Below are 27,997 nucleotides of genomic sequence, written 5' to 3'. Positions count from 1 at the left end.
ACGGAACGTTACAGTGTTTAACCTGAAGAGGGCGACATTTTGGTCAGATTGATATAAGTGATTTGATAACGCTGCGAACGGGCAGTCCGTGTTTTGTATTGATGCAGTAAGGAATGCAGTAAAGTAAGCTGAAAGATCAAACATCATTGTAAGTTGTCGTTATTTGTCTCGGATATTACTTTGATTGAAGTGATTGATGAATGCATGATTGAGATCCTCGTTGAATAGTTGTGAGTTGTGAGAGTCGACTGTCTGGGAGAGTTGACTGATTTATAAGACGAGACCTGGTTCGTGTCGTTCGGAATTGCTACCAAGTTCATGGAACCAGATCTCGTCACACTGGTGGCAGCGGCGGGACAACTAAAACAGCGTGGGTCATGCTTCCAGCGTGAAACTACATACTAAGACACGGACTCAAAACACGCCACCTTTTTAGGTGCTAACGTGAGCTGCGAACTATCGAGAAGTGCAGCCAGGTGAGGTGCCAAGTTGAGGTGCCAAGTTGAGGTGCAAGTTGAGGTGCCAAGTTGAGGTGCCAAGTTGAGGTGCCAAGTTGAGGTGCAAGGTGAGGTGCCAAGTTGAGGTGCCAAGTTGAGGTGCCAAGTTGAGGTGCCAAGTTGAGGTGCCAGGTGAGGTGCCAAGTTGAGGTGCCAAGTTGAGGTGCCAGGTGAGGTGCCAAGTTGAGGTGCCAAGTTGAGGTGTCAGTTGAGGTGCCAATTGAGGTTCTACTTGAGGTGGAAGTTCTTTGTGCTACAGCTCTTAATAAATTCACCATGGATAAAAAGGAGCATCAAAGGTCCTCAGTTAATGAATGTGACCTAACTCAATTGAACACAGAGCTGGAACGTCTACGAATGGAGAATCAAATTTTACAGTTGGAACGTGACAATGCACGGTCAAAAATTAATCTGATAGAAGCAAGACAACAGGGATTGTCTTCACAAAGTACCGTCAAGCTTGGACAGTTCGAAGAACCATCTGTGAGAAGGAGAGTAGATACGGACATAGTTTTCAATGGACCGTACACTGAGAGAAACAAGGGTGAAAACACGCCCGAATGTGGAGAGAAGAAGGGCTTGTATCCTGAGCTATTGACCCCAGACCGGAAGGTTGGAACCGATTGTTCGACTCCTGTGCCGGATACCATGTTTTCTCAAGAGTTGGCTGGGGACATTGGGTCCCCTTTCCTTAAAGGATTCGATCCCAATTTTCCATGGGAAAAGGCCAGTGGAAGAACGAAATCGGCTCTTACGAAGAAGCCGGACAACAAGCAGGGTGATGTGGAAATAAAAGAAGAAGTTTCTAGAGATTGTTCAATAGGACCAAAACAGAGCCAAAGGCCTTGCATAACACCTGATCGGTTCAATGGACAAACATCGTGGCATCAGTACTTGAAACACTTTGAAGCATGCAAAGATATAAATGGTTGGACAGAGGAGCAGGCAAGTGCTTTTCTGACTGTAAGCCTTCAAGGTGAAGCACTCCGTCTGTTGGACCATCAGCACGATCGCAAACTTACGTATAGGGGACTGACCAAGCTCCTAGAGCAGCGATTTGGCCCAAGTCAACAGGCAGAACATTTTCTGTTTGAATTGCGTCATCGCCGTCAAGGCCAAACAGAAACACTGAAGGAACTTGGCCAAGTCATATGTGAATTGGCAATCAAAGCCTACCCAGACATTCCAGAGGTTGGGAGAAAAAGGCTCGAGAAGAACCATTTTATTGAGGCAATAGAAGACCGGACTATCCGAGAAGGAGTGCACAGAGCTAGGCCAAAGGACATTGACGAAGCTATTCGTGCGGCCATAGAGACAGAGAACTATGAAAGAATCGAAGAAGAACGAAGATCGGAGAGACGTCCGCACAAATTGGTGAGGGGTTCAGAAAAGGAATCTGAGCAACTCATCCAGAAATTGGAGCATTTGTGTGAAAGGCAGGCAACACAATTCGAGACAATGACAAGGCTCATGAATGAAAGATTTCTTTCTTCTGAGAGAGTTCCCAAACCACCAACTCCTGGAAATTCCGGCAAGAAATCGCGGAGAAAAGAAGATTTGATATGCTTCAACTGCAACGAAAATGGACATTTCGCAAGGGAATGTCCTCTTCCTGAAAAGGAGAGGTCGGGAAACGACGAACAGCTGACCGGAAGGTCCACGGGAAGGCTGTAAGAAGTAACGGACCTAGTCGACTTGATGATGGAAGGATTGTAACACTTACACCTAACGAAGAACCCAAGCAAGGCTTATTTGTAGAGGGTACCATCAGGTCTATAAAATGTAGATTCCTCATCGATACAGGTTCAACTGACACAATTGTTAGAACTGACATGTACTACAGTATTGCGAAAGAGCAGAGACCGGTTCTTGAACAAGACAACGTCAGGGTTCAGCAGGTAGATGGAACGCCACTTGATGTGCTAGGAGTTGCCTGGACAGAAGTCAAAGTTGGAAAGACAATCTTTCCATTAAAGGTCATCTTTGCTAATATTAGGAACCAGGTAATACTTGGAATGGACTTTTTGATTCCAACCGCTGGGGTTCTAGACTTCTTCCGGCTGGAACTCATCTTGAACGGGGAACACATTCGATGCCTTAACCAGATAGGGAGATCATTCCTAAGAAGGATTTTAGTGAAAGAAACTATTGAGGTGCAACCAGGTCAAGAAACGCTCGCGCAAGGTGAGATCGCCAACTGTGTGGACGAGATGACGGGTACTGCCATAATCGAACCAGTTGCAGGCGGAGGCGAATTGGCTCGCCATGGGCTGGTGTTGGCAAGGTCCCTTGTCACTGCAGAGGCAGATGTTTTGCCACTGAGGTTGTTTAACCCGGGGAACAACAAGATAACACTTCGCCGGGGAACAATGGTCGGGATGATCTCACCAGCGGAAGTGCATGAAAGTGGGGAAAGGACAGAGAATAGTGGAAACGATGAAGTTCCTTCATACCTACAAGACTTGTTGCAACGAAGCCTGAGCAACATCGATCCGAAATATCACCAAGCTATCAAACAGTGCCTCGTGGATTTTCAAGATGTATTTTCTTCTGGAAGTCACGATTTGGGCCGGACCAATGCTGTCAGACACCACATCGAAACCGGCAATTCAAGACCTATAAGACAACGCCTTCGACGTCACCCTATCGTCAATCAGCAAGAGATTGATCGCCAAGTCAAATCATTAGTGCAAGAAGGTCTCATCGAACCTTCCGATAGCCCCTGGGCAGCCAATGTAGTGCTTGTGACTAAGAAGGACGGTACAAAACGGTTGTGTGTAGATTACCGCGGCCTGAATGTAGCAACTGTAAAAGACGCCTACCCTGTCCCCCGAATAGATGAGACCTTGGATGCACTAGGCGGGGCCAAGTGGTTTTCAACCTTAGATCTAGCTGCAGGCTATTGGCAAGTTGCCCTTGATAATAAAGCTCAAGACAAATCATCTTTTGTGGTTCGCGGTGGCCTATACAAGTGGAAGGTAATGCCATTTGGGCTGTGTAATGCCCCCGCAACTTTCGAGAGGTTGATGGAGAAAGTGATGGCTGGTCTACAATGGGACATATTGCTCATCTATTTGGATGATGTAATAGTGTTCGGTCGGACAGTTGATGAGCAAATCGTACGACTTCGCACAACATTGGCGCGGCTCCGGGAAGCCAATTTGAAATTGAAACCATCCAAGTGCAATTTGTTTCAACAGTCGGTAAAATACCTAGGTCACATCGTGTCTTCAGAAGGAATCACAACCGACCCTGCCAAGGTCGAGACCATTCGGAATTGGCCCAATCCCACATGCAGCAAGGATGTTCGAAGCTTCTTGGGGCTTGCATCCTATTACCGCAAGTTCATTCGCGGGTTCGCATCCATCGCATCACCACTTCATGAACTGACTGAGAAGGCTAGGCGTTTCGAGTGGAATGACGAATGTCAAAGAGCTTTCGAAGAGTTGAAGGAGTGCCTTATCCAGGCTCCGATCCTAGTATGTCCCTTACCGGAGGGGGATTTCCTGCTTGACACTGATGCCAGTCAGAATGGTATAGGGGCTGTGTTGTCCCAAATTCAGGAAGGCGAGGAAAAAGTAGTCGCTTACGCAAGCAAGAAGCTATCGAGGGCTGAGAGGAACTACTGTGTGACCCGTCGCGAGCTGCTAGCAGTTGTGTTCTATTTGAAATACTTCAAGCAGTATCTCTACGGTAGGAAGCTGACCGTTAGAACAGACCACGCTTCTTTGCAGTGGCTCCTCAACTTCAAAAATCCAGAGGGCCAATTGGCACGTTGGATCGAGGTTATCGCAGCATACAAACTGACAATACACCATCGTCCAGGAAAGAAACATGTGAATGCCGACAGTCTGTCCAGAAAACCATGTTCTCAGTGTGGCCTTGTTGATGACACAAGTGACGGCGAAGACACATCTACAGAGACAGATACTCCCTCCGAGCAAGTCCAGTTCCATTGTAGGGCAATTATTGCCTTACCTGGGGTCACTCGAGAGGCCTTAAGAGAAGGCCAGTTGGAAGATGATAGTATGAGCTGGGTATTGAAGGCTAAGGAAGGAAGAAGCTGTAGACCAGATTGGGAAACAATAGCCAACTCGACAGCTGCAAAGAAAACGTACTGGGCTCAGTGGGACCAATTGGATTGCAAGCAAGGAGTACTATGCAGAAAATGGGAGACGTCGGATGGGGCATGCGTGAAATGGAAGGTTATCCTGCCACGGAAGTACCGAAAAGAATACCTAGAAGCAATCCATGGGGGTACAATAGGAGGTCATCTAGGCGTTACCAAGACATTGTCAAACGTAAAACAGAGGGTTCATTGGTCAGGCATGTCAGGAGACGTGAGGTCATTCATCCGGTCGTGTGACCTGTGCGCCAGAAGAAAATCCCCCTCAAAGAGGGCACGTGCTCAACTTCAACAGTACGAGGTGGGAGAGCCAATGGAAAGAGTAGCAATGGACCTTGTCGGGCCTTTACCCAAGACCATCCATGGGAATCAGTGGATCCTTGTAGTAGGGGATTATAAGAGCAAATGGATGGAAGCGTATGCGCTTCCGGATGCTCGAGCTACAACAGTGGCCCAAAAGTTTGTCGAAGAATTTGTGTGCCGTTTTGGTGTCCCTCGTGAACTACATACCGATCAAGGAACTAATTTTGAATCGCAGGTGTTTGCAGAGATGTGTTCCCTGTTGGGCATTCGAAAGACAAGAACAACAGCTTACAACCCGAAATCAGATGGGCTCATTGAGAGGTTCAACAAAACCCTCATCAATATCACCGCCATGCTCATCGAGCAGTCAAAGAAGTCTAGGGAATGGGATGAGTGCTTGTCATATGCAACTAGCGCATATCGCTGTACTGCACAAGAATCCACGGGAGAGTCACCCAATATGCTCATGCTCGGGAGAGAAGTGACGCTTCCAATAGACCTGACTATGGAGAATCCAAAGTATCCTAGCTGTGATGAACCAAAAACAGACTACGCTGAAAAGCTACGCCAGAATCTACAACAAGCTCACGAACGGGCTAGCGAGTGTCTTAGGAAGAGTGCCAGGCGTCAGAAACGCAATTATGACAGGAAAGCTACCACCACTAATCTCAAGGAAGGACAGTTTGTTTGGTTATATGATCACAGCAAGAAGAAGGGGGTTTCCCCGAAATTACAGCTGCGATGGATGGGTCCTTACCTAGTGGTTACGAAGATCTCAGATGTTACGTTTCGGATTCAGCTGAGTCGCCGATCGAAAGCAAAGGTAGTACATGTAGATAGGCTCAAGCTGTACACTGGTGAAGATCTTCTTGCATGGGAATATCGCCTTAGAGTTCCTGAGGAGGAATTTCCCTTTGCTGATTCTCCTAATCTTTCCCCTGAGGTCATACCAGAAGAGATCAGCCCTGCCAGTGATGAAACTTTGTCAGATGATCATCAACCCCAGCTTGATGAGACCCCTGCTGATGACCAACCCCAGCTTGATGAGAACTTGCCTGATGATCATCAACCCGGGTTCGATCTTCCCACTGATCTACCTCAGACTCCCGTGATTGAGAGTCGCTATCCCAGAAGAAAACGAAAACCACCAGATTTCTTTTATTAAATAAGAATTATCGACATAAATAATTATTTGTGTTTTGTTCTTCACAATTGCAGAATAATGTCTGAGGAGTGGAAGAAACCAGAGGACTTGGATGGGGACCGGCTTTACAAGTGCCGAGAATGTCTTTCCACGTTCTTGTACCACCGCAGCCTGATGCGCCATATCGGGGAGAACCATCGGGATGGATCCCGGAAGTGGAACTGCAAGACCTGCGATTATTCCTCTACCAGGCGGGGGAATTATGAAAGGCACGTGGACGGACACCGAAAGGACGAACAGCGCACGGTTTCCAGAAGAGAGTCGAGCAAAGAAAGAGAACCGGTGGGCCGGGGCGGTGAAAGGGCAAAATCCCCAGATCGACGTTGTCCGGAGACGAAGAGAGACGACAGAGACCAGCCACAGGAAAACAACACAGCCATTATAAGTGTACATCCAACTCCAGTGCCTAGTATTGATTCTTCCAGAGATGCCAGAGGCAAGCCTCTTGCCATGCTTAAGAGAGCCGCATCCCAGGATGAGGTGGTTTCGTCATCGTCATCAGCATCATCTTCGTCGGAAGAAGCTGAGAGTGGAGGAGAGGGTGCCACTGGAAATGCGCGTACAGACAGACCGGTTTTCAAGAAAGCGAGAGTTGAGAAGAGGATTACGACGACCTTTACTATTGAAGGACGCGTAGTTCGTACGAGAAAGACGAAGGAGTTCTTCGACCGCTTCATACTTGTTTAAGTTAACACTAAGTCTTACTGGTTTACTTGATCTGTTTTGATTACAACTATAGGCCTCAGTTTACAAATTGCTTAAATCAGGTAGGCCTACTAGAGGTCAGGTTTTTTTGTTGTTGTTGTAACTTAAGTATTACTAGTGATCTTACGAGAAAAGTGTTTTGATATTCTTTACATTTCCAAACGTATTTTGGACATTGTTGATCAATGTCTTTGTATTTGTGATTACTTGTGTTATATAATTATATATCTATAAAAATAACAGGAAGAAGAGAAAAAGGCAAATGTGTAGCTTATTACGTTGATTTGCTCGGACTTTCTTATAGATTGGTTAGGAAAACAAGAATTAATAGTAAAAACCGTTTTACATGTTTTTAATGCCTATATTGTTGAGCTATGTTTAAAATGTCGTTTCGGTAGGTTTAGAACGAGGACGTTCTAGTCTAAGTGGGGGGTTGTGTGACGGAACGTTACAGTGTTTAACCTGAAGAGGGAGACATTTTGGTCAGATTGATATAAGTGATTTGATAACGCTGCGAACGGGCAGTCCGTGTTTTGTATTGATGCAGTAAGGAATGCAGTAAAGTAAGCTGAAAGATCAAACATCATTGTAAGTTGTCGTTATTTGTCTCGGATATTACTTTGATTGAAGTGATTGATGAATGCATGATTGAGATCCTCGTTGAATAGTTGTGAGTTGTGAGAGTCGACTGTCTGGGAGAGTTGACTGATTTATAAGACGAGACCTGGTTCGTGTCGTTCGGAATTGCTACCAAGTTCATGGAACCAGATCTCGTCACAATATATATACATGTACAATCTTACCTGACGAGGATAGCTTCTCCCTCTGAAGCCGTCAGATCCAGCACCGCGTCCATCTCATCATCAGCAAACACTACCTGGTTGCCATGGGGATCCGTGAGTGAGAGGATGACCGTGGCGTCCGGTGGACCCTGCTGGCAGAAGACGTCGTGGAAGATGGATTCCCTGGTGTCCTCGTCAACGAGCTGGACTTCCACTTCGATGATGGCTACCACAGGTCTGTAAGCATACCCAGACAAGAAAAAAAACAATTTAAGAGGAGAGCAGAAGACGTTGTGGAAGATGGACTCCCTGGTGTCTTCGTCGACGAGCTGGACTTCAACCTCGATGATGGCTACAACAGGTCTGTAAGCATACAAAGACAAGATAAAAATGATTTACAAGGAGAGCAGAAGACGTCGTGGAAGATAGATTCCCTGGTGTCTTCGTCGACGAGCTGGATTTTAACCTCGACAATGGCTACAACAGGTCTGTAAGCATACCCAGACAAGAAAAAAAACAATTTAAGAGGAGAGCAGAAGACGTCGTGGAAGATAGATTCCCTGGTGTCTTCGTCGACGAGCTGGATTTCAACCTCGACAATGGCTACAACAGGTCTGTAAGCATACCCAGACAAGAAAAAATGATTTACAAGGAGAGCAGAAGACGTCGTGGAAGATGGATTGCCTGGTGTCTTAAAGACCACCTGCCTATAAAGACCACTATTCTTGTCTCCCTTGGGTGGTCTTTATACACAGGTTTCATCGTATCAACAATAAAAAAAAACACTCCTTAGAGAGCAATTAAAGAGTATTGATGGCCTGGTGGTAGAGTCACTGCCCGGCAAGCAGTAGATGCAGGTTCAAGTCCCGCTGGTTCCAAGATTTTTTATGACTTGTTTTTCAATACAGATCGATCAATCAATCTTATTTACTGGGTGTAAGCCACAAATATATAAAAATAATTAAAGGAGTAGTATACCTGTGATCGGATGTCTTCAGTTCAGCACGACCATAGTGCAATACACGACCCGAGTCCCAGTTATCAGGAAAAACTTCAAACGGATCTACACAGGGAGAGAGAGAGTGCACTATCCTTTACATGGGAGACAACAAGACCTCAAACTTGGCTATTTCATATTGCCTGTAAGGAAGATGGCTAGAAGTTCATTTTTTTTCATAAATTAACTTTAATACCAGTTAAAATTCCATGCAACAGTTGATTCTCAAACATCAAACAAAGTATTCTTTGATTAAGGGCTATCTATTTTTGGAGTCCTGTTTTTTAAAGTCCATTTCGCTTTCAAAATGGTGAATTTCTCCTAGCATTTTACTTTTAATGTGTGACATCACCCTCTTTGTGATAACAATCTGCACCTACATTTGTAAATTGACATTAAATATGTTTTTTTTACGTCATAAATGGTCCTCTCAAAGCTCAAAGAAGTGCTGTTAACTTAATACAATGATCAGAGCAACACCCAAAACCCTTTTTTTTTGAGTTTCAAAGAATTAGTTAGTAGAACTTTCTGAAGCTAAAATCATTCATAAATGTGAATATCAGTCAAAACATAACCAAGAAAATCAGACTTATAGCAACATACTGTACTTCTCCAATTTATGTTGTCTATAGTACCAATATAATGGGCAGAACACTGTAAAACAAAGTTATCTTTCAACCAACCAATGCTATAAATCAAAGCATGATTATAATCAAATTTGTGTTTCCAATTTGAGATAACAGATCCTTACTATCGGAGATATGTTTGAAGTAGAACGGTGTAAGTATTAAAGTATCATCGAGGATATACACCCAAGAGTAATTACACAGTTCTTAAGAAGGTCTTTTAACACATTCGGTCATGCAGCAATTGCTCAGCGCCAATTTCCTACACTTATGATAAAAATATGATAAAATTTGTTGCCGATTTGTTGCCGATTTGAGATGACATTTCCTTACTATTTCTCAAGAAGGGTTTTTTGACAGATTCGGTCTTCCAGCAATTACTCAGCGTCAATTTCCGCCACTTATAAATAAATTATAAAAATATGACCAAATTTGTGTTGCCAATTTGAGATGACAGTTCCTTACTATCGGAGGTTTGTTTGAAGTAGAACGGTTTATGTCTCCTCCATAGGATGCGATCCGTCCAGGCCGGTGTCCGCATCTTCTCGCTGGTATCGTAATCTTCCGAGAAGAGGTCGTACTTATAGGTCGGTGCAAAGCGGATGGTACCTTCTGCAAACCCTTGGAATGTCTACAAAACAGACAAATAAAAAGTTCATAATAATAATAATAATTATAATATGGCACTTAAAATACAGGCATTTCTAAGCACACAGGTGGTATTGTCTAACTCAGTATAACTATTCAACATGATCAATAGCTTAAAAGCAACAAAATGAAATAAAATATTACTAATACAATACAATTCAGTTGAATAATACTTGACTAACAGTGCAATAACGGTTTAGGGAAGATCATTATACATCCAGGACCGTAAAGAGTGATACCGGTAGTCACGATCAATTACTGGCAGTAGATCTACTCTTCCCACTAGAAATTTCATGCTCTCCCAGGGATTGATGTTCAGGGTCCCATTTCACAAAACTTGTTATCAATGACAAGTTACGATAGCTGTTATAAGCTACTGTAATCATGGCATTTGATTGGCTGAGAGCAAATTGCCACATAAATTAGCATTATGAAACAGGGCCCTGATGTGAGCAAAAACTGGATCCCCAGAATGGGCATCAGACCACTTGGGGGTGTTTCACAAAGCCTTTTTTCCAAAGACCAAAATCAGTGACAACTCTGCTGATAACCAATCAGAAGCTTATAACAGAAACTGTAATTTGTCACTGATGACAAGTTTTGTGAAACACCTCCCTGTTCTTTACAACGAGGTTCCCCTGCATTATATTTGACATGATAATGAATTTCAAGAGACTGGTAACCTAACACATCTCGACCCCAATGACACTTACATTCCTTTTGCGTCTCTCTAGCAAGAGTTGGTCACATTCTTTGAGAGCCTCAACAAGGTTCCACAGCATTATATTTGACATGGTAATGAATTTCAAGAGACTGGTTACCAAACACCTCACGGCCCCAGCGACACTTACATTCCCTTTGCGTCTCTCTATCAAGAGTTGGTCACATTCTATATTGGACATGGTAATGAATTTCAAGAGACTGGTTACCAAACACCTCACGGCCCCAGTGACACTTACATTCCCTTTACGTCTCTATCAAGAGTTGGTCACATTCTTTAAGAGCCTCAACGAGGTTCCACAGCATTATATTTGACATGGTAATGAATTTCAAAGAGACCGGTCACCAAACACATCTCGACCCCAGTGACACTTACATTGCCTTTGCGTCTCTCTAGCAAGAGTTGGTCACATTCTTTGAGAGCCTCGTAATCATGGATGGCCACGAGGTCCTTCACCTCGTCGTTGTCTTTGTCGATCCGATAGTTGAAGTCTCCGCACCAGAAAACATAGTCATGGCTCTCTAACGTACGACCCTAGGGGGGAAAATGTTAAAAATAAAAGCGTAATAGATCATTTCGTAGTTAGCACATGGGTCAAATGACCCCAAATATCCACAGATCTTTTACTCATGGAAAAGTCTAACTTTGTGTATATTAGAATAATCAATGCCAAAGTCATGTATGTGCTTCATGAAAAGCTTTTGTTTGCCTTCTTGTATCATAGAATGTACAGTAGGTGTACACATGAATAATGATTACATAACATGAGCACGTATTCATCTCGGTGGGTTTTACAATTTTATCACAAATGACCTTTATCTGCCCATGTGCAGATACATGTAGTATTTAGGAAATGGCTTATTAAAGAGCAATTCAACCTTTGTAATAATTTCATTTGTTTGAAAGCGAAAAATATGAGGAACAGGATGGTGAAAGTTTGAAATCAATCATACCAATTATAAGAAAGTTATTAGTTTAAAGTATGAGATCACTAAATCTATGGAGGTCACAAATTGGCATTTGGTCACTGGATAATGACATAGTCACTGACAACTCTCCCATTTGTTGTGTACAAAAATAAATCAAATTTGTGTTTTTTCTCCTAAACAGCTTCTCCCTTAGGGCACGTCTCAAAATGAATGTCGGGTAGCATCATTAAAGGTTTTCTGAAAAGAAAAGATTCAGAATCATACATTGTTTTAAATTGACATATTAAGTCATTTGGGGTTGGAACAAATAGGAAAATTGTTTGGCACTTTGAATGTTTATCATAATATTGGTGCCATATCAAATATTGTGAATCACTGTGATCATTAAAAAACTATGTGGATTTTCATCAGCTATTTAGTAATTTCTCTCCAGCCTCCATCCCCCCCCCCCCAAAAAAAGTAATTGGTAATTGTTAGGACTGTAGATCCTCACCATAGGGAACATGATCTTGGAGCTGATCTCCGCGTAATCGTCATTCCGATCTTTGATGTGCGACTGGCCAGCGGCTAGATGGGCACATACAAAGCACATGGACGTCCCATGGAACACGAACCGGATTGCCACGCCCCCTTTATTGCCTGCTGCCCCCTTGAGTCCAGTCTTGACCGTGTCCACTGCTACATCCCTGTATTTACGGCAAACAATGAGAGCCAACTTGTTTAGGATGTTTGATTTCAATGGTACAATAAACACACATGGATTCTACCTTTTTGTACAATATAGTTTTAGTCCAGGGGGTGTTTCACAAAGACTAAGTTAGACTTTAAGTTAGACTTAACTATGGCAGGCCGTTCATGCTACTGTTTGCTCTCACCATTACCTGGCAATGGTCTCTCAAAGGACATAAAGATCATGGTCACAAATCTACAGAATTTACCTCTTTTGAAACTTCATTATTCATTATCTAAATATCATAATTAAGAGACCAATGGTGTGAGCAACCAGTGGCATGAACGACCTGCCATAGTTAAGTCCAACTTAAAGTTGATCTTAGACTTTGTGAAACCATGGACCTACTACAGATGGACTAATAATGAGAGTCTTTCATTGATCATATCATGACCACCGCCACCTGATAATGTGTATGTTGATAAGGACATTCATTCGAAACGACAATGTCGATTATGTAATCACGCATCATCACAGACAAAAGAACCTTTTACATTTCTTCAGATTCTTTTCGCTGGGCCAGGGCACAGAGCGTAGTTTCAGGAAAAGTATCGTGACTTAAGACCAGTTAGAGGAGCAGTGAACCCCAAATTATGACAATTTGAGTGATATTAGATTGATTATTAAAGGAGTGGACACTGGTAGACATACATGTGGACCTGCCAGAATTTGAAAAATACATGTTCTTTACTGTCCTATCACCTTCTATTCCTTGGAAATGGATAGGATAAGTTTTAGAATGAAGTTTAAAATCTTTATGTTACAGCCAAATTTTCAGGTTTCATTTGTAAACTACTTCTAATTTTCTATTAAAAACTTCATATACGTCAATATTCATATGTACTCCACAACTGCACATGCATTTCCGTGATTTTAAGCGATTCAGTTTCTTTTGCGCAGGCATTTTGTTGTTTCTTCAAGGGTTTTTATGACTGACTGGCAGCGGTCGTGATGAGATCAAAGCCTGGAAGCATGTTTGCAATGTCATTATTATACTTTTGACAGAATCAGGTGCATGAATATATTATAGTACCGACCAGTGTCCATTTGTAGTAGGTCCATGGTGAAACACCCCCCAGGTCTGAGAAAAACAAAAAGAGTTTCTACCTGATGAAAGGTGCGTGCTGAGGTCGGATGAAGATGTAGAGACACACCCCAACAAGCTGTTCACACACTAGTAAAACATATTTGTGATCTCTGGAGAGCGACTTCTGAAGCTCCACGCCCCATTTTCTTTGGTTTGTTGTGCTGCAAGGAAAACAAAAAAAGAAGAAAAAAAATCACAATACATGTACAGTATGTATGCAGAGATGCCAACCCTATAGGATGGTTGTCAGTAACATTTACCATATTTTTCCGTAACAAATGGGGGTCTTTCCGGAACGCAAGACACCGCAGTATAATTTTCGTGCAAAACGTACACAAACACCCAATCACTCACTGCATTTCGAACCCACCATTTTTAAGTCCAAAATAAAGATGTGCATAAAAACGTTTAAAAAAAAATCTGTTTCCAGTCAAAGGATCTCCTCCATGGGTACTCGCTCTTTTGAGTGAATCCATGATAGTATTCAGGAAGAAAACACCTTGTTCAAGCGTCGAATGGCAAATTCGAATGCACAGTCAAATGGCAGAACTCGTACCCTACACACGCACATGTACACTCACGATCACCAGTACCACAAACACACGCCCAGGCTGCTAGGCCCGGCGTTCATGAACAACAACACACCGTATACCGCACTTGCAGCTGCAATGCGCCCGCTGAATCACCGAAGTCTTTGCTACTATACTTTGAATGGGTATGGCGGGCGCCGCGCGCACGATCATCTACCACCATTGCTCCCCCCAAAATGCATGACCGCACGTAGCATACTAGTATCAAAACAGTAATAACGACGGCCGTGTTGTTTCGGAATTAAAAGGAAGGACCATGTGCGTGAAAGTGCCTATCCAGTGTAGTCAAATTCAGTGAACTTATGAGTAAATGCGTGCAACATGCAGCCCTGTGTACGGAGGCTATGTGATAAGGCGGCATTTGCTATAATGTACTTTTATTTATCGTTTCCCCGTAACCTTTTGATTGTTTACCGTAACGCCGTAACAAGAGCATTAAAACCGTAACAAATACGGCGAAACCGTAACGGTTGGCATCTCTGTATCCCGGCCCCCCCACTCAGGTTTCAAAATGACCGCATGCGTGTTGCCAAAATGTCCTTTTCGTAACAAAAGAAAAAGGTCGAGCCGTATTGACTTTACACACCGGACTTTTGCTGAAAAGGGGGGATGCTGAAAAAGGCTCGTATACAAAAGAAAAAGGTCGAGCCGTATTGACTTTACACACCGGACTTTTGCTGAAAAGGGGGGGTCGGTTGGAACACGCATATGCGTACCCTAAATAACACTGAGTGGGGGGGCCGGGCTCTGTATGATATCAAAAGTTGTAATGAAAGGTTCTCTTGTGTATAGTATTTTGGGGTTTAAATATCTGTATTCATCTTTCATGTCTCTACTCTACTTTTCTACCCCCCCCCCCCTCTCTCTCTCTCTCTCTCTCTCTCTATTCCCTCTTCATCTCTATCTCTGTCTCTCTCTCTCTTTCTTTCTATATTTCTCTTACTTTGCAATCATGTTGTGTGCAATTAGAATTACCACTTCTTCAAAACCGCTAGTATAATTTTGTTTCTTTCTTTCTATCCATTCCTATCCATCTATCTAATTATCTATCTCTTAATCTATCTAACTATTTAAATCGCAACCTATTTAATTATCTATCTATCCACATGTATCCATCCATCTATATATCTGTATAATCTATCTACCTATCTATATAATTATCTGTCTATCTTTCTGTCTGTCTGTCCATCTATCTACACTGTATCTATCTATCTACCTATTTATCTGAACAATCTATCTATCTACCCATCAATCTATATATCTATCTGTCCATTTGTCTGTGTATCTGTATGTCTGTCTATCTATCTATCTACATGTATCTATCTTTATATACCTCACTTTAGAAATCTAGCCATCTGATTGGTCAAAATTGGAGTCGTGATTTAAGCTATGCTCGCCTACCAGTACCAGTCAATAGTCTTTTGAAAAGTACCCTCATACCCGCATACTGTTCAATAGTCTTTTAAAAATCGCACTCATGATGCAATCCCCATTGGTTTACGTGTTAAAATTGTCTTTGTGTGAGTGCGGACACCATACAGTGCTTTTTGTCTGCCATTCTCAAATCTTTACTCAATAAAAGGATAAGGTAAGAATTCTTGGTAGATTTTTGTTTAAATTCGGTATATAAAAGACATATCGACTGCTTTAATATCCAAGGTCTGGCTGTTTTATAGACTCTCGGGAATGTGCAAATCCAGCCAGACCCCTCGGCGCACCGCCAACCCATGCGCGCCTCGGGCAATGTCAGGATGTGCACGTTACCTTGAGCCTATGAAACAGCCAGGCCTCTCAAAGCAGTCGATATCTCTATATTATCTCACTGTACTTACCTTGCACTGATGATATTGCCTGCATTCAGATCTACCATTTCTTTAAAGCCGATAGCATAGATGTCTGTCTATCTGTCTATCTGTCTACCTATCCATCTATCTATCTATCTATCTAACTGTCTATCTATCCATCTATCTATCTTTATCTCGCTGTACCTTACCTTGCACTGATGATATTGCCTGCATTCAGATCCACCATTTCTTCAAAGCCGATAGCATAGATGTCATTGGGAACAGAATAGTCAACCCCCGTCTCCGAGCAACCTACAAAAGAAAACAAACATCAATAATTTAACATTTTTGACGATTCCATCACACTGTGTGTGATTCAATGGGTACTTTGGAGCTTTGTGGAGAGATACAAAGAAATTATTTAGTAATGTTGCTAATTTGAAGTAGCAAGCTTAAGGTCGTACTACACAGATACCTACCTTACTTGGATAAATCTCAACGTTTTCTTACCTTGGTAACTTGGACCCAGTCAGCCAGAGATTCATTTCACAAGAACAACAAAAGTACCATCTACAAAATTCATCACAACATCAACAGCAACAACACTCACATCATAGACCATGTCAACAACATCATCATCAAAACATCAACAACATAAAAAACACATCAACAACATCATCAATACTGTGAACAATGATACTAATAACATCATTCAACAAGAATGTCAACATCAACAATAAGAACATAACCAACAGCATTAACAACGTAACAAATGACAGAAACGATAGAAACAGGATCAGCGTCAATAACAATATAAACAACAATATCAACAACAGTAATAAAACAATATCAACAACAGTAATAAAAAAACATCAACAACATAAAAAAAAAACATCAAAATTATCAACAATGTCAAAAAGAACAATACTAAAAACATTAACATCATTGAAAACATCATCAACAACATCAACAATAACAATCAGAACCTAACCAACTGCATCCCCAACATACAAAAAATAACATCCGCATCAATTAAAACACCATCAACAACAAAATTAACAACAGCAACAGCAAAACACGCAGCAGCAACAATAGTAACAAGCAGCAGCAACAATAATAAGCAACTGGTTGTCACCTTGGTTAGTTTCCTCCACTATTTGTGGGTTATCAAGAACCCAGTCGGTGAGAGACTCGTTCTTGAATGCAACAACACTAACATCATCGACCATGTCAACAAAATCATCATCAAAACATCAACAACATAAAATTACATCAACAACATAAAAACACATCAACAACATCATCAACAACAATACTAATAACATCATCAAACTAGAATGTAAACATGTAAACAACATAAACAAATGACAGAAACAGCATCAATAACAATATCATCAACAACAACATAAACAACAATTTCAACAACAATATCAACAAAAGCAACAGCAAAACAAGCAGCAGCAATAATAATAAGCAACTGGTTGTCACCTTGGTTAGTTTCCTCCACTATCTGTGGGTTATCAAGAAGCCAGTCAGTGAGAGACTCGTTCTTGAATGCAATGTTGTGCGAGTTCTTGCCTCCGTTCACATTCCATGTGCCCACACAGATCCTGAAACGTGAGCTTGATGTGAAGTCCCCCTCTCTCTCACACACACCTTGAAGGATGTCAGGAGAAGCTGGAAGAGAAAGAGAAAAGAAGTATAATATTCTTATTTCATATGGCGCTTAAAGCCCTGATGTGAAGTCCCCCTCTCTCTCACACACGCCTTGTAGGATGTCAGGAGAAGCTGGAAGAGAAAGAGAGAAGAAATATAATATTCTGATTTTATACAGCGCTTAAAGCCCTGCTGCACTAGTTTGGCCAGGAGGGATTAGACCTCCCTGCATGGTGACTGACAGGTGGTTATCTCATCAAATCAGCTCTCAATTAACATAATCAAAAGGGGATCATGGGGGACCAATGGGTACCGCTTAGGCATTGTTGGTTATATAGAGGGCTCAAGAAGATACAAGTAGTGCAGTCTTGCTTTGATACATTGGTGATATACAGTAGGCTTGCGGGTGCACCATGTGAGAGACAGGGAGGATTGAGGAGTCCTGAAAAGGACTCTCGGTAATCTTCCTTGAGTGTTTGTAGTCCTGAAAAGGACTGTTGCTTATCTTTCTAAGGAGAACTATAGCAGAGTGGCTCGACGTTTCGAACATGTTTCGAACAGTTGACTATCCGTCGTCAACTGTTCGAAACGTCGAGGCACTCCGCTAAAGTTCTCCTTAGAAATATAAGCTAAGAAAGATAACCAACAGTTCTTTTCAGGACTACAAACACTCAAGAAAGATTACAGAGAGTCCTTTTCAGGACTCCTCAATCCTCCCTCTCTCTCACATGGTGCACCCGCAAGCCTACTGTATATCTACATCACCATGCAAGCCGACACTTACAAGCAGCATCTACATTGATGATGTCTCTTTGCACTTTACAAATATATTACTACCCCAGTGATTTAGGCTTGCCCGCACACGATGTATACACATTCTCCACACCTTGGGGAGCATTCCAGCCAGGCGTCATTTTAAAGACGCTCACAATACTGAGCAAACTATCTTCACTTTCGCATCCTACCGGGTACCCATTTAACAACTGGATGAAGAGTGGCAAATGTAGATTAACATCTTGCTAGCAGACGTTAGGGGCTTGGATTTGAACCCTGTACAAAGTGATCTGCAGTCGGGTAACTTATCCACTAGACCACAACACCTGTTATTTGTTGTTAAAATGGCTCAGTTGGTAGAGCATCTGCCTGTCTAACCAAATATTGTAGGTTCAAATCTGAGCCAGGTGGCTGACTGAAGCCAGCCTTGTGTGTTAATATGCCCCTCCCATTTCATACATTCACTTACAGTGTAAATGACCTGAAACATATCTAGTAAGGATATTTTACTATATAAATGACTGCTTGGTAAGAGTGAATTTGCATTGCCTGCCAGGCTCTATATACATGAAACCTATATAAAAAAATACTTATTTGTTCTAAATTCATTAAAATGACCTGAAAAAAGGCTAACAATTAGATTGTCCATGTAGTGATGATATATAAAGCATTAATACTATCAATTATCGTCTATGGTTGCGAAGCATACAACTCGGCTACGACAAGCGCAAAAAATATGTTGAACTCAGTTCAGTACCAATCGTTATTTGTTTGTGCAGGCGCTCGGAAAGGTACATCCCTTAAAACGCTGCAAGTCGAACTAGGCGAAATGCCTTTTGATTTAAGGCGAGAAATGTTATCAATTAAACTAAGAAAACGAATCGAGAGTATGCGCAAACACCCTCTGAACGAAGATGTGAAAGATTGTTGGCAATTTAATATTCTTGGAGGTACTAACTCTAGATTAGCTTTTGGACGTAGAACCAAGGATTGTACATTAAAATTCAGTTACATAATAGAAGATCCAATGAAGTATTTTTTCAACACACCCTTTTGGAAAATACTCCCTCCCCATGTGTCATCAGAGCTAAAAGAGGTAATAACAAAAACAGATATCTGTTTTGCCCAAAAACAAGCAGCCCTAGAATTGATAAATTCGAAATGGACAAATTATTTACACATATATACAGATGGATCAAGATCGCCAGATAAAGACTCTGCTGCTGCTGCTGCATTTCATGTACCTTATTATGATGTTTCTCAATCTAAGAGACTGGCTAATTACACATCGTCTTATAGAGCAGAGATGGCCGCAATTGTACTTGCCCTGACATGGCTATTACAATTCCCAGGACTCTACACCGGGGCAGTCATCTTTTCTGATTCTTTGAGTTCACTCCAGGCCATAGAATCTCGTAAAGACGAATCTTTCATTCTTGAAATTTTAACCCTGTGTAGTCAACTAAAATACAAGGGCACCCAGGTCTATTTCGAATGGATCCCCAGTCATTGTGGTCTACAACACAATGAGATAACAGATAAGTTTGCTAAAGCAGGACTAAATAAAAATATAGAAATCAACAATGCTCTTACCAGAGCAGAATCAAATTATGTTATAAAGAAATACTACATAGAGATATGGCAAAAAAGATGGAATGAAACATCATCCCCCCTACGAGAAACGCAAACTCTAGTATCAAAAACATTTGTGTGTTACCTGAACAACAGATATCATGAAACTATTCTTCATCGCCTAAGAATGGGAAACTTAGGTTTAAATAATAATCTTTTTGAGTTGAATCAACACGAGACAGGTCATTGTCCAAACTGTGAGCACCAAAAAGAAACAGTTAAACATTTTTTATGTAAGTGCCCACTCTTTCTTATAGAGAGAGCCATGCTTATAACAGAATCTGGAATAGAAAACGAAGAATTAATCCCAATACTCCTGAAATCAACAGATATTAATCACCAACAGGCTCTGGTTAACTTCGTAGTTAGATCTAAAAGGGTACACCTGTACCCCTACTAACCACCTTGCACCGCACATAATTATTTGAGCCCAATATGTTTCGCTTTTTATAGTGAGTATACATGTACATGAAGAAGAAGAGTGAGAAAGAAGAAAAAAAAAAGAAAAAAAGAAATTAGAAGAGAGAACTGTCTATATTAACGTTTAAAATCTTCATGTATCATGATCTGTTTTTTTTATTTTTTGGTTTCCGGTCAAAATTTTGAAGAAACACGATGGAGACGACTAGACATATTGGTGAACGTCGGAGGGCCTAGGCTCAGCATTAGGCTGATTTGAGAAGCTTGTCACTACGTACCGTGTACGAGTTGGTCCTTGGGCGTCCTATATAGCCGATAAGCCTTTTGCTCGCCAGCCACTGAATTCTTCATCATTAAATAAAAGTTTAGCTTTTAAAAATCCAATTTATCCAAATCTATATATCAAAAAAAGTAAATCTAATTTTAAAGGAATAAAAATCCTGAGAGAAGAGGCGTAAATATTCACTTCTGAATGAAAAACGCCTATAAATTAAAACAACAACAACAACATGTAAATGACTGCTAGGGAGGAGTTAACTAGCCTTGTTGGCCAGACTCCATATCAATAAACCCCATAATCAAAGAATACCTATTCATTCTTAATTCATTAAATGACCCGAAACGAGACTAACACTGATATCTCACCATGTAAATGGCTGCTAGGGAGGAGTGAACTAGCCTTGTTGGCCAGACTCCCTACTAAGGAGCTCCCAAGTAGAAGGACATCTATAGATTCCTGCTTGGTGCCATCAAAGAAGTTGTTTTGGATGGTCCGGGTCACCGACCTCGCACCGTCTCGTAGCTTACCCGCCTGTGAGAAAAGATTAAAGATAAAGTTGAGTTCAGGGGGGTGTTTCACAAAGATCCTAAGTTGAACTTATCTTTAAGTTGGACTTAAAAATTATGGAAAGCTATTAGCATCCTTGAAAATATTTTGTAAAAGTTATTTTAAAAGGCATAAAATGGTGATTCAAATCATTCATATTTTCTATTATCATTGGAGATTTCATGTTCTTGATGTGGAATTTACGAAAAGTCTAAAATACTTGAATTTTCGCTTTTGAATATATTTCATTATAAGGCAACAAATGGCTCTCCATAATATTTAAATCTAACTTAAGAGTTAAGTTTGACTTGGAATCTTTGTGAAACATCCCCCTGGTCATGCGATTGCATTGTGAAAGAAACGTTGAGGAATTGATCAGAAAAGGTTGATCACCTAACATAAGTATAGGTGTGTACTGCAAGGTTCTGGAATCATCAAAATGATAAGAAACTTGGCCCAGTCTTGATAAAGTTACAAGCACTGTACACAGAAAGATGTATGTGGGACTACACGAACATGTGGCATTAAAATCCATCTCGATTGTTATGATGTTTCGTGCCATATTTAGAATACTAAAGCATTTGAAGAGCCATATTTTTCACTTTTCAGGGAACATTTTTTATCTGATGGTCTTTCACACTTGCATAATACAATGATAACGCTCACAAATTTTTGTTCACCTCTTCCCAGAACTCAACTTCTCTTTAAAGCTATCGTAACATCATTAGGTTTACACCTTCAGCATGATGCCATTTGTGCCCATTACTTATGAACTACATAATAACCCTATTTGACTATTTCCAAACAATTTCTTTTGCAGTAGTAAGTACTTCGCTCATTATTTTAAAAGTAAAGACCAGTTCTGGTCATGCGATTACATTGTTTTACTATGAACAAAGATGAAACGAAAGGAATGCGAAGGATCCAATTTTCAAGTTTCATCGACTAAATACCTCAATTGATCGATCATTTCCTTGCTTGCCGATGTACTCGTGTCATCCACATTCTATAACAAACTTGGCAAACCATACGCTACAAATACAATCAAACCTGCTTTAGTGACCACCTGTCTACAAAGATCACATTTCTTGTTTCCCTTATAAATGGTTTCTTATTGAAACATGTACTAAAGGAACCTGTCTACGAAGACCATGTTTGTCTTTCCCTTTGGCCGGAACTATAGTTAGGTTTGAGTAGTAGTACAATAAACAGACAGGTGTAAAACGCTTTCTTAACTTACTTTTGTCTTGCCTTCTAATGCACCTGTACCGGCGTATATCCTGCTTATATGGTCACCACTCAAACCCCATATGGTCTTGTATGTCTCTAAGAATCTAGACATGATCTGAGGTTTACTGGACACTCCGAGGGCTTCTAGCTGCTTAGCCAGCATCTATGGAAAGAATGAAATCAATCAATCAATCAATCATGCAATCAATAAGTGATCAATTTATCAACCAATCAGTCAATCAATCAATTAATCAATCAATCTAGTCATGATCTGAGGTTTATTGAAAACATCAAGAACTTCTAGCTGCTTAGCCAGCATCTATGGTAAGAATGAAATCAATCAATCAATCAATCATGCAATCAATAAGTGATCAATTTATCAACCAATCAGTCAATCAATCAATTAATCAATCAATCTAGTCATGATCTGAGGTTTATTGAAAACATCAAGAACTTCTAGCTGCTTAGCCAGCATCTATGGAAAGAATGAAATCAATCAATCAATCAATCATGCAATCAATAAGTGATTCATTTATCAACCAATCAGTCAATCAATCTAGACTCGATCTGAGGTTTATTGGAAACATCAAGAACTTCTAGCTGCTTAGCCAGCATCTATGGAAAGAATGAAATCAATCAATCAACCAGGCACTCAATCACTCATTCAATCAATAACTAAATTGAATGAATCATTCTTTCATTTCATTCAATCAAGTGATCACAAAATCAACAAATCACACCATCAAATTTCATAATTTATTCATTCATTCATTTACTTATTCAATCAATAAATCAATCAAACAATCTGGACATGATCTGAGGTTTACTGGACACTCCAAGGGCTTCTAGCTGCTTAGCCAGCATATATGGATAAAATGAAATCAATCAATCAATCAGTCATGCAATCAATAAATGATCAATTTATCAACCGATCTGTTAATCAATCTATTAATCAATCAATCAATCTAGATTCCATCCGAGGTTAATTGGAAACATCAAGAACTTCTAGCTGCTTAGCCAGCATCTATGGAAAGAATGAAATCAATCAATCAACCAGGCACCCAATCACTCATTCAATCAATAACTAAATTGAATGAATCATTCTTTCATTTCATTCAATCAAGTGATCACAAAATCAACAAATCACACCATCGAATTTCATAATTTATTCATTCATTCATTTACTCATTCAATCAATAAATCAATCAATATAGACATGATCTGAGGTTTACTGGACACTCCAAGGGCTTCTAGCTGCTTAGCCAGCATCTATGGATAGATTGAAATCAATCAATCAATCAATCATGCAATCAATAAGTGATTCATTTATCAACCAATCAGTCAATCAATCTAGACTCGATCTGAGGTTTATTGGAAACATCAAGAACTTCTAGCTGCTTAGCCAGCATCTATGGAAAGAATGAAATCAATCAATCGATCAAACAATTTTTCAGTCAATCACTAACTAAATTGAATGAAGTATTCCTTCATTCATTCAGTCAACTGATCACAAAATCCATATCAATTAACGCCATTATTAAAATGACCTAAAATTACTTTAACTCACGTCTTGCCCAAAGAAGGTCTGCACTGCATTAGTCCTGTCTAAGCAATCTAAACAGTTTGACCTGATCGTTCCAGTCTGCTGCCTGTGGGTGAGATTGGAGGAAACGGTACAGACATTGATGGGTAAGGTTATAGGGTTACATTTCTTGACACAAGCAGCTATAAGGGAAAATATAACTCCTTTGCAGTAAAAACATGTGTATTTCGCCCCTTCCAATTATAGCTTTCATTACACTTTGTTATACCAAATTAAATGTGATCGCGATCACTTGGGTTCTTCCATGAACTTTTTTGGTCAAGCCCTTTGGGCTTCTGTGTCGAATGTGCAAGGCTATTGCAAAAAATAGGTACGCAGAGGGTTGCTTAGATATGAGATGATGACAAAAAAAACACTCTTCTGACCATAATATAACCATAACTTTCTAAACATCAAAATATAACCGGAAGTAAAATATGAATATTAGGATCCTCGTAATCAAAATCACATGGCGTGCTGTAGACCGATCGCATCTTTGTATCTGTGAGAGCTATCTAATATACTGTAAGTAACTAATTCCAAATTCAAATCCGTTATTTCCTCTTCAGAAATTTTGCGGTAAAGGTGTTCTACATGGGGTATCCCATATTTTTCATTGTCATAGTTTGAAAATTTTCAAGATTTTATGCAAATTATTCTACATCAGACCAACCAGTCATAGACTCTCAGGAAATAGCACAATGCCAGGCCTCTCAGATAATTGGTAATTTCAATAGTGTCTCTTGGTGGATGGTGTGCTTTAGCATTGTACTTTGGAAGAATTTCTCATGAACTATGAAAAGGTGTTCTTCAGTGAGCCAGGGGGGCGTTTCACAAAACTTGTCATCAGTGACAAATAACAGTTTTTGTTATAAGCTAGTGAAATCCTTGCTTCTGATTGGTTATCAACAGATTTGTCACTGATCTTTCTAATTTGTCATTGAAAAAGGGGGTTTGTGAAACAGGCCCCAGGAGTAGATGATGCTTACCGGATGACTTCTCCTCCCTCGCTGAAAAAGAAACCAAACTGGTCCATCTCCGTGGCAACCTTTTTCTTGAGAAGAGGGAGGTTATCCACTTTGCCTCTGCACATCTGATGGTAGTCAAATAGAATGTGAGGAGTATCTTGGTCGTGCGACGATGCTTTAAGATGGTTCTAGATTGAGAGAAAAAATGAGAATAGTAATACATTTATACCCCTTTCATAGTGCTTCTATTGGAGTCACACCAACAAAAATACTGATAGAATTTGCCTTATTTAAACAAAGGTGAAACCGCTTTCCCTGCTGTCCCTTTCATACTGCCGGTGAAATTAACTCGCTGTGGCAAGCTTGTTAGCTGCTAGCGCACATATTTTTGGATTCGGCAGACAGCGCAGCGCAGTGCAGTGTGCATGTAGCTAGCTAGCCGGGTTCTGAAAAAGCGTGCGTACACTAGCTTTAGCCAGAACAAGATAACGACCTTTGACCATTTTCATCGGTGCTTTCATCTGTGTTTTCTACCGAACCCATTCACAGTGGCCGTTTCATCGTAGTCACACCGATAGAGAGAGAACTTCTCCTGCTCTTGAGCAGAAGAATTTAATGCCTACCGGTATATCTCTTCTTTTCATCGGCTATTCTATCAGCTTTTTCTCCTCTGTACCATTCACAGTGGCTGTTTCATCGGATGCGTCCAGATGCATCGAATGAAAATCAGGCCACTATGAAAGGGGTATTAGATTAGCTATCTTTCCTCTACACATCTGATGCTAGTCAAATAGAAGGTGAGTAATGTCTTGTAAATGAGACAAAGCTTTCAAATGGTTCCAGATTGAGAAATAGGAATGCCAAAGGGGTTTAGATTTTCTAGAACGCCAGAAATCCTTGCAAAAAATGTATGACAGATTTACAAATGATAGATACACTATAGCTCAGTGCAGCTGCCAAATGAAAGGTACAAATGAAAGGTACAAGTCAATACCCACGTTTTAAGGCAGGTACATGTATGACTACAGTGGGACCTATACCTAATGGAATATTGCATTTCAGATAACATTTAATAGTAAATAGTCATAACATAAACCATGGTCATGTATGCAAGTCACAATGATATCTCTCAATTCACTATAGCTAAGGTGATTTCAATCATCATAATAATAGTAGGTTCTAATATAGCGCTCATGTCTTTCAAGCTTGACACTACTGGCGCTCCAAAATTATGGCTGCCATAATGGTACTCTAGCATTTTTCAAGGAATTGATTTCTGCAAGGTACTCATTTATCTTAAATGGGCCGAGGATGGCAAATGTTCAATATAGTTATGTCTTGCTGAAAGACGATAGTGCTGTGGCAGGGATTTGAACCTGTACCCTGCAGTTCAGTCTGGTGACTTATGCACAAAATCACTCTAAGAAAATTTACGACAACTGCTAATTATAGAGAAATTATATATGGATGAAAAGATTTTCTCTTGAAAAAAATGAATTATTTGCTGAAAAATCATATAGATATCATGGAAAATGATAGCTGTGTCTTGCATGTGACGTCACAAATCTTGACGCTCTACGAAGGACCGTTGAAGTCAGAAAATCTGGATCTCAAAATCAACATTTTTGAGAGATGATTACTGCGGGCCCCTAACAAATTTTGAAGAGGGAAGCTGTTATATTTGATCAGTAAGGCTTCCCTTACGCAATGATGTGAATTTTGCATCAATTAAAAACACTTTTGATTCTTGGAGTCACTACTTTATTGGTACAAACTGTTTTACCTGGAATGATTTACTGAGCATGTCTTCTCCTTCTTTGCTTCCTAGCAAGTTGACGATGACTTGGTCGCCATAGTGAGCCTTCACCATGGTAAGATGCCTGGAGAAAAGGAAGATAAAAAAAAAGCTCAATCTGTGGAAGGACGCAAACTCTGGCAGCAATTCATCCAGTCATCACCACCATTACTGCCACTACAGCCACCATCATCATCATCATTGATCACCACCACCACCACCAGTAGGACCATCACTAGATCAATTACCACTATCACCAATGTTTAACCTTTCCCCTCAATGCTACCCACTTATTGTTATTTAGATTAAACAATTGGGTTGAATGCATTTGGGTAGTTAGGCTTCACTGCACTCTACTACCATCAACATCATCACCACCACCATCAACATCACCACCACCACCACCATCAACATCATTACCACTGCCACCACCACAACCCTCATCATCATTTATTTCACCACCATCACCACCAGTACATCACCATCAATTATCAACATCACCACCACCATCCCCACCACCACCACCACCATCACCATCACCACCACCACCACCACCACTATTACATCATCATCATCATCATCATCATCATCATCACCACCACCACCACCACTGCCATCACCGCCATCACCACCACCACCATTACCACCATTACCATCACCACTACCACAACCACCTTCACCCTTACCACCACCACCACCACCACCACCACCACCACCAACCCACCCACGCACCCACCACTACCACCACCACCCACCTGTCAAATGCTGGAGCCGACGCCTCAAACCCTCTCGACATCTTGACCTTGTGGACTCCGACATTTATACCAGGCTGCTCCCAGAACAAGGGTACCGATCCTCTCGTCTGAATGAAAGATGTGACCTTATTGTCCAGGAATATCACCTGCTCCGTCTCACAGAAATTTGCAACATGGCCGTCGTCGTTGGTCCCTCTGACGTTGAACCTAGTCCCTGCCCTCTCGCAGCTCAGCCTCGAGACGATGCAAGCTTTCGCCTGTCTTGTACCACAGTAGACCGTGCGTACCTCCACCCCTCCACACATGGTCTTTAACAACCAGTCGGAGCAGTTCACATCGAATCGCTGCAGGTGGAGGTGTAAGGATCGATTCCTGTGGAGAAAACATGATTTAACCATTTAGAATTATATACAACATCAGGAGTGGCTCCAGGATATTGCTGTGTGTGTGAATTGTGCGACCCTCAAGACTAGAGTCTAGACCTAGATGATAGGGGGAATCTGATTCCTAAGTAAATATGAAAGCAGGGGGGGGGGGGCACTCCAATTGAGGCAAAGAGATGGGGTCCAATACACAAGAACTATAGATGAAAAAAAGGGGGAGCGTCAAGACCTTCATGACCACACCCTG

General features: G+C 41.0%; 2 protein-coding genes across 2 annotated transcripts in view; one reads left to right on the top strand and one right to left on the bottom strand.

The window, feature by feature from the left end:
• LOC579866 (synaptojanin-1) overlaps positions 1-27,997 on the bottom strand; it is a 41,323-nt gene that overhangs the window by 10,892 nt on the left and 2,434 nt on the right. The window contains exons 4-17 of the mRNA XM_030993394.1: positions 27,368-27,739; positions 26,601-26,697; positions 24,839-25,005; positions 23,835-23,916; positions 22,278-22,430; positions 20,857-21,022; positions 17,218-17,406; positions 15,939-16,041; positions 13,376-13,516; positions 12,032-12,224; positions 10,985-11,143; positions 9,706-9,871; positions 8,596-8,680; positions 7,639-7,854 (exon numbers count right to left, since the gene is read on the bottom strand). Coding sequence (XP_030849254.1) covers positions 7,639-7,854; positions 8,596-8,680; positions 9,706-9,871; positions 10,985-11,143; positions 12,032-12,224; positions 13,376-13,516; positions 15,939-16,041; positions 17,218-17,406; positions 20,857-21,022; positions 22,278-22,430; positions 23,835-23,916; positions 24,839-25,005; positions 26,601-26,697; positions 27,368-27,739 — 2,289 coding nt within the window. The remainder of the gene's footprint in view (positions 1-7,638; positions 7,855-8,595; positions 8,681-9,705; positions 9,872-10,984; positions 11,144-12,031; positions 12,225-13,375; positions 13,517-15,938; positions 16,042-17,217; positions 17,407-20,856; positions 21,023-22,277; positions 22,431-23,834; positions 23,917-24,838; positions 25,006-26,600; positions 26,698-27,367; positions 27,740-27,997) is intronic.
• On the top strand, positions 3-7,416 carry LOC115927459 (RE1-silencing transcription factor-like). The gene is made up of 2 exons (XM_030993393.1): positions 3-148; positions 6,145-7,416. Exon 2 carries the CDS (start codon positions 6,149-6,151, stop codon positions 6,815-6,817), a length of 669 nt encoding a protein of 222 aa, XP_030849253.1. The 5' UTR covers positions 3-148; positions 6,145-6,148; the 3' UTR covers positions 6,818-7,416.

The sequence above is a fragment of the Strongylocentrotus purpuratus genome, unplaced genomic scaffold (assembly GCF_000002235.5).
Source record: "Strongylocentrotus purpuratus isolate Spur 01 unplaced genomic scaffold, Spur_5.0 spur5_scaffold_20, whole genome shotgun sequence".
In the NCBI taxonomy this organism is placed as follows: domain Eukaryota; kingdom Metazoa; phylum Echinodermata; class Echinoidea; order Camarodonta; family Strongylocentrotidae; genus Strongylocentrotus; species Strongylocentrotus purpuratus.
This window is presented reverse-complemented; position numbering and strand designations above follow the sequence as displayed.

What these genes read in the sequence shown, in the direction of transcription:
- LOC115927459 (XM_030993393.1), top strand. Translation starts at nt 6,149, where the DNA reads ATGTCTGAGGAGTGGAAGAAACCAGAGGACTTGGATGGGGACCGGCTT.